General features: G+C 38.7%; 1 protein-coding gene across 3 annotated transcripts in view; it reads right to left on the reverse strand.

Annotated features, from left to right (window-relative positions):
• GRTP1 (growth hormone regulated TBC protein 1) overlaps positions 1-13,283 on the reverse strand; it is a 33,376-nt gene that overhangs the window by 1,178 nt on the left and 18,915 nt on the right. For all 3 annotated transcript variants that reach the window (XM_051772720.1, XM_051772719.1, XM_051772718.1), the window contains 2 exons: positions 1,679-1,851; positions 1,375-1,560 (listed from right to left, as the gene is read on the reverse strand). In XM_051772720.1, the coding sequence (XP_051628680.1) occupies positions 1,375-1,560; positions 1,679-1,851 (359 nt within the window). The remainder of the gene's footprint in view (positions 1-1,374; positions 1,561-1,678; positions 1,852-13,283) is intronic.

Below are 13,283 nucleotides of genomic sequence, written 5' to 3' on the forward strand. Positions count from 1 at the left end.
GCCCCTTAGTTCCCTGGAGTTGTTAAATGACAGCTCTGGAGATGAGATTGTCATTGAACCAGTTCTAAACAGCTTTCTGGTGAAAGAGCCTGCATTGCATTAAACTAAAAACAAAGGTTCTGTTGGGGGGAGAGAGGCATAAAATACTCAGCTGTCATTGCTTGTATCTGTACTATTGAGAAAAACCCCAAACAAATCCAAACACAAAAGTATGTGTTTCAAAGTTACAGAAGAACCTAATGTAAATGATTATTTAACTGTCTTCAAAGCCCCCTTACTACAGTAACTAACACAGATAAAATAAATTGTTTTATTCAGGATAACTGCAAGAAAAAGGTAGTTGATTTTCTAAAAACAGTTGATGTAAAATTTAACATAATTAAAGGGGGCAAGGAAAGTCCTTCAAGGACAAATGTTAGTATCAGCCTCTGAATTGGTGTTCTCATGGCAGTTAACATTTAATAAAATTCTAAAGTGTTTATGGAATTGGAAAACCTCTCAAACATCTCCCTTCTGAATTCAAGCTGTGATTTGTTTTTCTCTTACTCCTTTAATCAACTCACAAACACCAGTAAGATTAGCTTATTTTTCTTCTATATGAGCAAAAGTGAAACAATATAAATGGCATCCTACTACGCACAGACATCTGATATGAGCATGGAACTCTTGGGTGGTAAAAGTCATCCTCTGGGATATAGTTCTGTGTGCACTTAGCCAATGATAGTGGAGTTGACCAAGTGATTTATGACAGATATGCTCCTGTTACTTTTTGCAGCTAACCTCTTTTACGTTTCCATCTTCTGAGTTAAGCTCCAAATCTAATGTTTTATACCAATTTGGCACCCACTGTATTAATAATTCTTAGTGTGCAGATTGTCATAAGACTTACACACTTAATGATTTTTTTGTCTGATAACTTGGTGCTACTGTTTTGTTCTAAACAGAATGCTTTATATTCTGGCACCACAGGAATTTATCACCGCAAGTTTAAAATGCACTTTGTGTCTATTCTACAATACTCTACTGCAATTACCCTCAAAAAAAAAGCACAGGAACACAATCCATAATCCACTGAAAAAATGCACTAAAATCATTATTTTCTCATCAGACTTTCTGCCTTAACTGGTAAAAAGGGCAAAAAGAATATTTTCCCCAGTATGACAAATAATGTAAATGGATTGCTATATGTGGAATTACATAATAATTATTTAAGACAAGTTCTTAGAAAGGTTTGAGTTTCTTATGTAAAAACATTCATCATTGTTTTGGCAATCCCAACAGCTACATTTCTCCTAACTATCTTGCCGAATGAAAAACATTTCTAAGTCAGTCTTGGGTTTAATTTGGAATAACTAAAAGCTGCAGAGAATTTACCTGCATGAAACTGTGACACTCTGTTACAAATGCTCCTTTGGTGATCTGCTTAAATTTTTCACAAATGTCAGGGAAATTTGTAGCTTCCAAAATAAAAGCTTGGTGTTGCTTAATCAATGTTAAGGCCACACGGAAGATGATCTTTGACCCTTCATAGAATAAACAATCCCATATTCGGAGCACAGTCTGCAGGAAAGGAGAGAATTCAGATTACAGATTGACTTCCAGTAGGTAATTATTACTAAAGCAGTACAAATGAAACAAGATGGAGTGTATAGTAAGAGAACTCTATGTTACCAATTACCTCTACTGGAAGAATGTCAATGAACAAGCATATAAACCAGCGTGACACCACTAGGGTCCACATGACTCCGTGTCTTTCCATCAGCTCTGCCACTGCTGGAACTTTCATTTTCACAAGTTCTCCAAGGACTTCCTGATCAGTTTTCAGACCCAACATCGCAGGACTGTAATAATCTTGGAGAGAAGAAACCAAAATTCAGGAATCTGTGGACATGATCTTTTCATGCAATTGAAGAGAATGTTCTGTGCAACTGAGTGTATAAAGGCATGTTAAGCCTATGCATCCCAAGGTGAAGTAAATTAAACCACACCACAGAGATCTCTGCACTATGGACATACAGTGCTTCTCTTTCAGCCAAGGCTGATCTTCTGCACAAACACCTCATTCATGCCTACCGAAGTATCTTCTTTCTCTCTGATGTTTTTTGGCAATTTCCTCTTCCTTCCTAAGGAAGGGTAATCTAGGTAGTTTTTAAATATTAGTAAAAGTCTTGTAGTTTAAGCTAGCAGTTAAACAGTTCAATATAACCACCCCCTCCTTCCCATGTTGGGGGGCTGCACAACTCCCAGTCCACACAATACCCAGACAGGTAACAAAAAAACCCCAAACGACCTATAGCCTTTAGGCTGGGTCCAGTCACAAACTGGAAATGTGAACTTCAGGATGTGTCAGCTGTGCAGGAGTGCTGAAGGCCAGGTACCCCTTCTCCTAGAGTGTGACCTAGCCATTAATTTAGAAGTTTTCCTCTCCTTTCTCCAAGCCGCAAAAATCCCACTTTTCACAGAATAATCCTGAAAGGAAGTGAATGACAGATCCCTCAGACAACATCTCTTCCTGCTTAATTTACTTGCAAGACAGGGATTGAAATTAGACCTCCTCCTACTCTTCTGGTCACTGCACTAGACCAGTAAGCTCACAATAACAAGAGAGTACACTGGCTGTCACTCCACAGCCTCTTTGTCAGGGTAAGCATTTTCATTACCAAGGTACAGACTGAATACCAGGCATCTCAGCTCTATAAACAAGTAGTTCAGGGTATACTTAAGGGAAGAAAAAGATTGTTGCAGTTCATAAGAGTTCAAATGCCCCATCAAGGGACAAGAATTACACAAACGTTTAAGAAATTAATATTTTGGGTTTATATGTTGACAGAAACATTTAAGTTGGATTTGAAGGCTCCAGTCCTAGGAAGCAACCTTTGATGGTTCACTAGTGCTTTGCTGACAAGACCTATGTTATTTTAACTTTATTTGCGGGAAGAAATCACTGGTAACACAAAGCACCTTTCTATGCCTTTTTTCCTTCACTGATTCTGGAAAGCTGCAATTCAGGTTTCTCTGTCTTAAATGGTTTCTGCCAAGGTTCCCAGACACACAGCATAGGCTAATGGTTTATATGAAGGTGAAGGAATCAGAAAGAGCAAAGTCCATTTGACTGAAATAATTTTAAGAAAACCTCCCAGTTCCAGAAATAAGTTTAAAAATATGTCCAAATTATGCAGTACATTTGTAACCATTTTAATTTCTGTAGTGAAATCAAAAGAGCAGTTTAATACTCCACTCTTTTCTGTGTCAATGGTTTTCCTGAACTTCCCACCTCACAACCTATTTGCTCTTCATTTGTCCTGTCCAAACTGCAGAAAATCTACAGGAGCTTTTAATGGCGCTATGAAGCATCACATTCAACCTTTAGGAATCAGGAATCTGGCTTTCTCCGTCTGGGATTCTTTTCTTTGTTCCCACTGAAGACTGAAGACTGTAAAACTCCTCTACAGAGTTAGAGTCACTGCCACTATATACATTCCTTTTAACCATTTGCCTTTCAATTGCTTGTAGGGAAAGCTCTGAGAGCTAAAACACAAGTATTCCCATGAAAAAGTGTATTAAATCCAAATGCAGTTGTCACACGACTATTTCAAAGCCAACACAAAACCCTCTCTTTCTCCATATGTTGTGTTAGTGTTATGCTCCTTTGTGAACTGGAATGCATTCATCAGCTGAGTAGACCTTTTTTAAAATGCTTCTTTATTGTAAGTGAAAAACTAATCACATCTCAAGTAACAAATTACAAATAACAGAACCTTTCCTACCCCTCCTCCTCTTCTCATACATCCACAAACTACTTTTTTTTTTTGTGCTCCTGAGACGTGTGAGCACTTAAACTTCTTCAAGTTACCACTGTTGAATGTCCTCTGGAGGAAGGACAACAGCCCACTCGCTCTCTGCTCTGCTGCAATCATCCGATACGTGAAACCAACAGCAGCTGCTATTTTTAATTTGTACAGCAAAGCAAATGTCAGGATCTCAGGAACACAACCAGACACCTACCCAGCCTTCTGCACACTGGCAAGCAAAAAGTTAATAGACAGGCAACGTGGATGCATCACTCTGTGAGTTACTGAAGCAGCCAGGAAGCTTTGGCATAAATTAAAATTTCGTTCAAGTCTGTTAGATTGTACTGCTGGACAGAAAGGAAAAAAAAGAACTATTCATCTATCTGGGGCAGCCTCCTGCCGTTCCTCGTGCAGCAGGAGTGGCTCCCATGTGCCCGGGGACACAGCACTGCAACGTTCAGCCCAGCGCCGCTGGGAGGAGTGATTAACGATTTATGCAAATACCAGTAACTGAGTAGCAGGGTTCCTCCAGGATATCAATTGCCACTTCACAGCAGGAGTTAGGTTAAAAGAATCTACATCCAAGACATTCTTACATGTAATTATTATATATTAATTGTAGTTACTTTGGGTATTATTACACATAATTAATATGCAATTATAATTTTATATTTTTTGCTGTATATACATACATAAATTTTACGCATAAATGTATGTATATAAAGTTAGCTCCTCAAATTAGGAAAGACACATTTTCAAATCCTTCAGAAATACTTCTGGAGGACCCCATATTTGTGCAAAACTTACCCACAGATCGTTTACAAGGAACACCTTTCACAGTCCACATCTGGTTTCACTAGGGAAAGTGATTCTGTAACTTGGTTCAGTGCCAAAGTGCTTGGTAACATTTAACCTACATGGTTCTTCTATTCCCTTCTTATTTGCTCGAGATTCCCAGTCACTAAGCCTTCCGGAAATGTCCCCTCGGCAAAAATCCTGCAACTCTCACTTGTTGCAAATGCTTCACTGTGTGCCCTATTTTCCTGATATTTTATAATTGCCTGCTCTGCCCGGAGTCTCTCCCTGAAGTCAAAATATCCTTGTTTATAAACAAGCCTACACAAACCAACCTCTCCCATACACCACAAAACTGTTTTTCACAAGATACAGTGCAGTATTTTTACTCACCTGCCATCAAAACACATTAGCTTTATGTTCCTTCCATATCTTGTCTTACAAATTACTTGAAATTTCTAGATTTGCATGATCCACATTTAATTAGCATCTTAATTTTTTTTTCCCTCTCAACAATCTGGCAAAATACTGAGAGCAGCTGATGACCCAGAACTGACCCGAGTCAGTAACAGCTCCTAATCTGCCACTTATTAATTAAAAAAAAAAAAGTAGGCTAATTATGTTGTATATCTGTTGAGGTAGGTTGCTTAATAGGAAAGTCCTCTGACAATATCTTATTCCCCTGAAAAAACACAAAGCCGGATTGCTTCCTTTTATTCTTCAAATTGTCAAATGCAAGTGATACTGTTAATTTTTAGGTGACCACACACTACATTACTTTTCATCACATCTTCTTCTGGAAGGCAACAAATACTGTATTATCAATTATTATTGTAATTTCTAAATTCCAGAAAAATGTCTATATGAAAACTTTCTCATTTTGCAACTGTGCTTTTTCAAGCTCCTGTAGGCTGATCCAAGGCCTTCCATGCTTTCCTTTCAGCTTTCCTTTGTGTGTTGCTTACCCACGTGCACCTGCTTTGCCTAGTCCATTGTTCTGAGCACCTGCCTATGGATTTTGGGTGCCTTGCAAAGTTTAGGAGTGCAGCAGAGGGCAATGTGGGCAGCACCCTGCATGGAATTCACCCTTCCTCATCAAAGTCCTGACCACAAACAGCAGCACCTCTGCTGAGATCATCATGCTCTTCCTCTTAGAGTCAGGCAGCTAACAGGAAAAGACGGATTCACCAACTGCCAGGTACTTGATTGCTACAGTATAACACACGTGACTAGATGAAGGGACTTTTTTCCTTGTTCAAAGGCCTTTTTGTTACTAACACTGCACCGTGGCATCCAGTCACTGAGCTGGAAACTTGTTCTAGCTCTGCAAAGAAATATTCCTTAAACTACACATCACTGTCTCCCTGTCACAGTAATTAGCACCTCTCTGAATCCTACCAGGATGTCCAGGACTAAGACATCCCTGTCTGCTTGTGCTCCAGACAGTAATGAGATTTGTAGGAAATAAGGATAAAGCTTGTAGGGACTGTATGACCTTGTTCTCTGATACAAATAGATTAAGAGCTTCCAAAAATAAAAGTTTAAGAAGCAGTACTCTTGTACAGATAATTTAAGGCTATAAGTCAGAGCTGCATCAGTTAAAAAAAGAATGCTTCAAGTCTGTTGTGCATATGTCAGGTTAAATATACATACTCCTACTGGGACTAAATTCTTAAGTGTTACAGAAATACCCAAAACAAGACCTCAGCTCTGCTGCTTATCTCCCAGCATTTCTAACTATTTAGTTCAAGAGCTTACGTAGCCCAGCCTGAGACAGAGTGATTTGTCTTGGTGATCCAAACCAAACTGAAAAATTAAAAATTAGCTGATTTAACTTTTCTCACAATCAAAAGCAATGTAAAAATGTTTTATTCAAAAGAATATGTTTATAACGTCCATGAGAGTTTTTTGTGTGTGATGATGAGGATGATAACATTCTCTATCCTCTCCAAAGAGCAAAAATAGTTTCTTTTTATACCATGCAACATTCAAAAATGTCTCTTCGCTGGAGATGCACGTTACCATTTGCTACCAGACTTCACTGGAATCCAGAAAACTGTTAAATAGAGCAGGCCTAAGTGTTGGCAGGCAAAAATCAGAGGTTTCCAGGAACAGAATTGGCCAACTTCATGAAAAGCACTTAGTTCTACATCTTCTACATTTGAAGTCTAAACAGAAGCAGATTCCACCATGTGCATTAGTAAGGGGGGGGGGGGGAAATCTTTTCTAGTAATCCTTCACTTTAAAATGGACCATTTTTCATGTCTAAGTATCTACATCATGAACCTGGTGTACAAAGTTGAACAACCTGCGTTTGGGAAGAAATCAGAAAGCCACAACAGGAAAAGGAGGAAACCCAAAAAAGTACTGCCAATTCCTTCTGCAGTATCAGGCCAGAGTGACCCCCTGAAGATGTCCTGGCCAGAGCAATATCCTGCAGATACGTGGTTAAATGGCAAGATAAAAACTCTTAACTATGTTATTTTTAAAATACAAGTTCCTAATCTTCCAAGGAACTGAAAAAAAAAAAAATTCAAACTCAAAACAAGCTCAAACCATATTTTATCTTTTCCTTCATCAAACCAAGCTGACCCAGAACTTCTGTCCTATAGTACTGAACTCACACAAGAACCAGCCGTAGCTGTATCATTCACACTGAGATTACACAACATTTAGCATAATAATATTTTGACGAATAACTTACTATTAATACCTTTTCAGCAAGCACAAAAAGGCAGTGGTTGGTTGTTTCTACATAATCCCATCCCATCTGCCTGTATCCATCTTTTGCTTCTGGTCCCAAACTTGGAAAATGGATCCTTTGGAGCAGAAAGAGCCCTTTGGTTTCCCATTTCCATTTCACACAGCACAGGGGGATTCCAAGCAGATGTAGTAGCTACCTACCCCGTGGAAACTGAAGAAAGATGCTCTTTAATTAGGAAGACAATGGAAAGATGACATCCTTCCAGACACTGCAGAAGGCAGAGATGAAATACAAAGAAACAAAGACTTCATAGGTAACCTCTCAGAGAAACAAACTGAAGGTTCAAAAGCACAAATGAAACTTTCAGACATTCTAGTTACAGAGAATGAAACTGGCTATGTTAATTATTTATTGACATACTAGCTCTGTTATGTGCTGCTCAGTAGAGACATTTGCATCATTAAAAACTAGTCTACTTTAAAATTATAGCTACCAAAATGCTCTCTCATACCTTAGATACAAATCTGAGCAAAATACTATTGGGCCAGCTCTCCTCTCTTCCCTCTCTCCCCTCTTCATATCCACTACCATTGGAATTGCTCCTGTTGTGGATAGTGGTTTTTTCATAGTATCACTTAGCTGACAGACACCAGGGGACACAAGGTATTCCCCACTCAGTTGTTTCCAAACAGCCTGGCCTGACTCCAGTCATTGCACTCCCTGAATTGTGCCTGTCTAAAGAGCTGCATGCTTTGGAGAAGTCTGCAGCTTACTGGGCTGACAGTGGCCCCAGGAGCCAAGACTTTTAATTCACAAAACATTGACAGACTTATCACCAATTTCCTCAAATAGAGAGGAAATTCATGAACAAGCATTAAAAACTACAATTGCTTATCAGGCCTGTTGAGAAAACAAACTAAAAAAAAAAAAAAAAAAAAAAAGAGTTTACAATTGTACAGTGAGTCAATGGCTGATGACTTTGGCTGAATAAGGATTCCTGGGTTTGTGCTTTTTTAATTCCTCCATGGGATTAGGAAGGATATTATCAGTTCACTGCACTGACAAGATTATTCTTAACACCTCAGCACAAAACACAGCATTTATATCCTCTCACACTTAAGAATAATAACCCCAGTGCTACATTTTCTTCAGCTCTTTACCAGAACACTATAGTCATGCCATAGGGACCACTGAGCACATTACTTCAGACTAGGACAGAAGCAGGCACCTTAAATTGAGAGTTGGACCAACACATACAGTTCTAGCCTGGTATTGGAAGAGGGAAACCAATCCAAGCCATCTGAAGAGAAGGGGAATGAAAGCCACAATCCTCTTACTTAAAGCTAACAAGAGAATTAATTGTAATCATGAAACTACAGGTTTTCAAACTATAAGAGGAACAAGTTAGACTTCTCCCCTAGCCATAAACTGGCAGCTTAGGAAAGCATTCAAGTCTTCTGAACATAAAACACATGAAGCAGGCAGGGTTGTATTTCCCAGGCACCGCTCTAAAAGCAACAGTCACTTCTTGTACATTTAGGTGGACAAAAGTTACCACTGTACACTGCACACAATTTTCTTAATTTCCTTTACTCTCAAAGCACATCTCCTTCCAAAAACACATTCCTTATGTAGCCAACTATGCTGCATGTGCATTTTACTATATTTTGGAACAACATCAAAGCCTGCTGTCAATTCTTCATACTAATACATATTTCAAAAAACCCAACACTTAGTAATAGAGTTGAGCAATTGAAAAAAAAGCAACCACGATTTTGCAGTACCTCAAGTTTAAAATACAATAAATCCAGAGTAAGCACATCTTAACTCAGAAAAAGCCAAAGGAATCCTTGGATATATTAACTACTGAGGAGAGGGTATGTCATCTCCGTATATGACAATAGCAAAACTGAGGTTAGAAAACTGCATCCAGCTCTGATATTCACATTTAAGGCAGGAAGTTGAAGTGGAAAGGACATGAAAGAAAAGGTTATAAACACTACTAAGAAAAGCTGGTCTCCATAGGGAACTTCTTTGTAGAATTTATACAAGCAAAATGAAAAGCAAAGTCGACCACTTCACAGAGAAAACACGTGAGCCATTATGGGCTTTTCAGTGTAGTAAGAGAAAGTCTTAAAAAAAAGTAATACCCACAAATTAGGACAAGACAAATTCCAACAAAAACATAGCAAGGATTTTTACTAAGAGTGATTTATAGTTTGAGTACACTACTAGCAGTGGTCCTTGGGTCTCTCTTTCAAACCAAGGCTAGGAAGTTTCACAAAGACAAGCTGTGGTCAAATGAGTCTGCTGCAGAGGCACTCAGAAGGGTTTGGAAGGGACCTTGCAGGTATCTTGGCTTGGCCTTGAACACTTGTAGGGATGTGGCATCCACAACTTCTCCGGGCAACCTGTTCCAGTGCCTCACTACCTTCTGAGTAAAAATTTCCTAACATCTAATCTAAATCTCCCCTCTTTTAGTTTAAAACCATTCCCCCTCATCCTATCACTATCTGCTCCTGTACAAAGTTGCTCTTCACCTTTTTTAAAAGCTCCCTTTAAGTACTGAAAGGCCACAATGGGAGGGAATTACTGCTGTTTCCTCACCTGGCTTCTTGTATAGCAAATCCAGTTACATTTCCAGTTTTATGAGTCTTGGTATTTTATACACAGCTTACTTCAAGCATATGAATACATTTTACAGGAATTTACAAGTTAAAACACAAAACTGTATATTAGGATCTGCACTCAGCATGTATAACCCCATCATACATCTGTCAGCAATTATATTATGCTTCTTACTCTAAAAATGACATATTCAGGAAGCTTCTATTATTAAAATTATAATTGAACATGCAGAGCCCTGGCTGACCATCAGAAAGCAAACAAACAAAAAACCAACAGCTATGTGCAATGAAATAAGCTACTTGCTTTGGCTCTGTGCCTTTGCTGTGTTAATTCCACAGGTAAAACAGCACAATCCCTCTAACATGGAGATGGCTCTGTCAAAACTACAGTCACTAGCTAAAACTAAAAACCAAAATAGAACATTCCTTCAACATGGCTATTCCAGTAAAATATAAAGCATCCATTAAGAAAACCTTGTGCTGCATGCCAAGGCTTGGTTGCTAATTGGTTTTTACACATCCAAATAAAAGGTGACTTCTTCTCCCAAATCTACACTACTGTGTTTGTACCACTCTACCCACATTCCTCCTTTGTATGCAGCCAGGGAATTCTACCTTTGATCAGTCCTGTAAGATTTCATCCGACAAGTTATTTTGCTGGTAGCTTTTGAAAGGGATGAAACTTTGATTTACTAGGGAGATAAACTTGCAAATACCACTGCCTGCACAGAGAGCCAAAGGCTGTAGTCCTACCCAGAGTAGTACCATGGAAGGCCTACTGAAGATACTTCAAGTTCAACATAGTCAAATTACATCAGTAGGCAGCTCGCTCATCAGAAGGAAAGAGGCATACTTTTTTGGTGGAATAGTTCCTGCTTCCAGTGTAAATACAGCCATAGCAAGGAACACAATATTTTTAAACACTATGGGTGCTTTTGCTGCATGACAAACTTAGCATGCTTCCTCACAAAATTAAGGCTGACAGCACGTATATTCTTCTCATATACAGCAAACTTCTATTTCAGACAAAACTGTAAGATTTCTACCCAGCCACCTAAAGCACACCTACTAAATAATGGGATTTTTCTTTCATTGATGAGGTTTGTGACTGGAGGGGAAAAAGGGGGATATGATACATAAAGTTAATAAAATATTTCAAAGGTATAAATACATACATAACTTCAAAGAGAAAAAAACCCCATCAGTTACTCATTTCCTGCTTGCTCAAGTCTCACAAATCTCTTAGCAGTTTAGATTTGTAAGTAATGAGCATTTCAGGCTTATCACAGTTTCTAAATACAGGCACATGATTCCTTCAGTCCACCTTCAGCTTAACAGGACACTGCATACTTAACTCCTAGGTAAATTTGACTGACCTCTAATGTTCAATGATTAATGCTCTCATCATGGCTGGTGGTTAACAGTAAAACATGATTAAGTCCCATATTTCAAAGCTCCTAATTATTCAGCCAACGAGCCAAACATTCCTGTCTCCTAGTAGTAGCTGGAGTAGATGTTGTACTCCAGAGATGTGCACCACTACAGCTTCACAGGAAATCACAGAGGAACTCTAAGGATGAGCAAGAATTCTGCCAACCCATGGCCCTGTAGCTGACTGCTGCCAGAGGAGGAAGATAAGCAAACAGCCCAGAACTGATCAATCTCCTGAAATTTTCTGGGTTGTTGGGGCTATAAAAAAAGCTTGGTCACCAAATTCTACTTTGCAAATATGATGTTGTCTATGTCACACATAGCCTTGCAAGGGGTTTTCCACACCAAAAGCACATGCCTGTGGTGCTCAAGCCTTCCCTGTGAAAGGACATGCTTTTCCTCACAACAGTCCCCACTGCAGGCTGCAAATTCAGCTCAGTTCAGGTCAAGCAGTGATTTTACCCACACAGCTAAATAAAGTGCTTTGTGTGAAACAGTTCTACTCCCCTTTCAAGATGCACGTCTTAAAAGACAGCTGCAAAGCCAGTTCTGCATTCTGAGGTTCTCTGGCAATACCCAATTAAGGTATTTAAATAAATTAAATATAACAAATACATGTTTAACTGCAATTAAAAGCAAACAGTCTAAATAAAAATACTTCACAGGTTAGTACAGCATTTTGCATTTCTCCAGTGGTCCTTCCCTTCAAACCTGGAAGTCTGTATCATGGGGACTTAATGTTGTAACACGAATCACTCAAAAGAGAAGGACATACAAGAGTTTGATATGTAGCTATGGTATCATTCAGTTAAAATATTCATGTCTCTATTCATTACTATGCCTAGCCCTCTTGTGCAACAGTACCTGCAAGTCTCTGGCTGATACAACTGCAAACCATAGAGAGCTCAGCAGAAATGTGTTAGATAACCATTATCTCAGCATCCAGACATTTGCCTTAACCAGCAGTCACCAGGCTCCCCAGCAAAGTCACACCTCGCTTTGCACCTTATGTCCTTGCAGATAGTGCCAGTTAGTTCCCTGCAGTCCACTACTTCGGTGACTATTTCATCATTCACAACTCTGTTCTCATTTTTAATAACTGATAAACAACCAGGCAGTACATGTGGGTAAATAAATTTTAAAACAAAAGGCTAAAAAGCAGCCAGCTAAAGGAAGGTTGTCAGACTTATCCTTGAAGAATGCTAAACCTCATGTAAGATTTTTATTTAGAACACTGGAGAAAAAGAAAAAGCTAGCATGTGTTAACAATCCCAAACTAAGAGATACTGTCCCATGCTAATACATGAGGCCCAACAGAATAACATAGTGAAAAGACTGGAATAAGAGACACATGATATTTAAAACAACAAGAATGTGCAAATAAAGTTTAGTGAAAAGGTGTTATGAATTCTTATACACTGTGTAAAAAACATGTTGACAATGAGAGAGGAGCAATAGCACATGCATTATTACAGAGATCACAAATAACAACCAAAGTGCCTCAAGGGAAAAAAGGAAAGGGAGGTCCTACAGTTTTTCTCTCTAAAATAAAACACTTTCTGCTGTGAAAAGAGCCACTGCACAAGGCACTAGGTGATTTTCCACTGAAAAAAGAAAAAAAAAAAAAAGAAGGTGCCATTGTGATCAAGTTTCAAAAAGAAATAAAAAAAAATCAATTCTGATCAAAACTGGAACAAGCGTGCAAAATAATTATTAAGCTAAAATGGGAACAGAGAAGAGTTTCATGCAAGAGAAAAGTCTGACTGCTGTAGCTTAGTTAGAAAAAACATAAAATTAATTGACTGTACCCTACAAATACATGAAGAGCAAGCACAAAAGGGGACCTTTTCACCCCCAAAAGTCAGCACTGACATAAGATTAAAAAGATACAAAATTGGCTGTGAACAAGCTAGTGCAGAAATCATGAGACCTCTC

This window comes from Manacus candei, unplaced genomic scaffold (genome assembly GCF_025592945.1).
Source record: "Manacus candei isolate 608988 ecotype Guabito, Panama unplaced genomic scaffold, ASM2559294v1 h1tg000159l, whole genome shotgun sequence".
Classification (NCBI taxonomy): Eukaryota; Metazoa; Chordata; class Aves; order Passeriformes; family Pipridae; genus Manacus; species Manacus candei.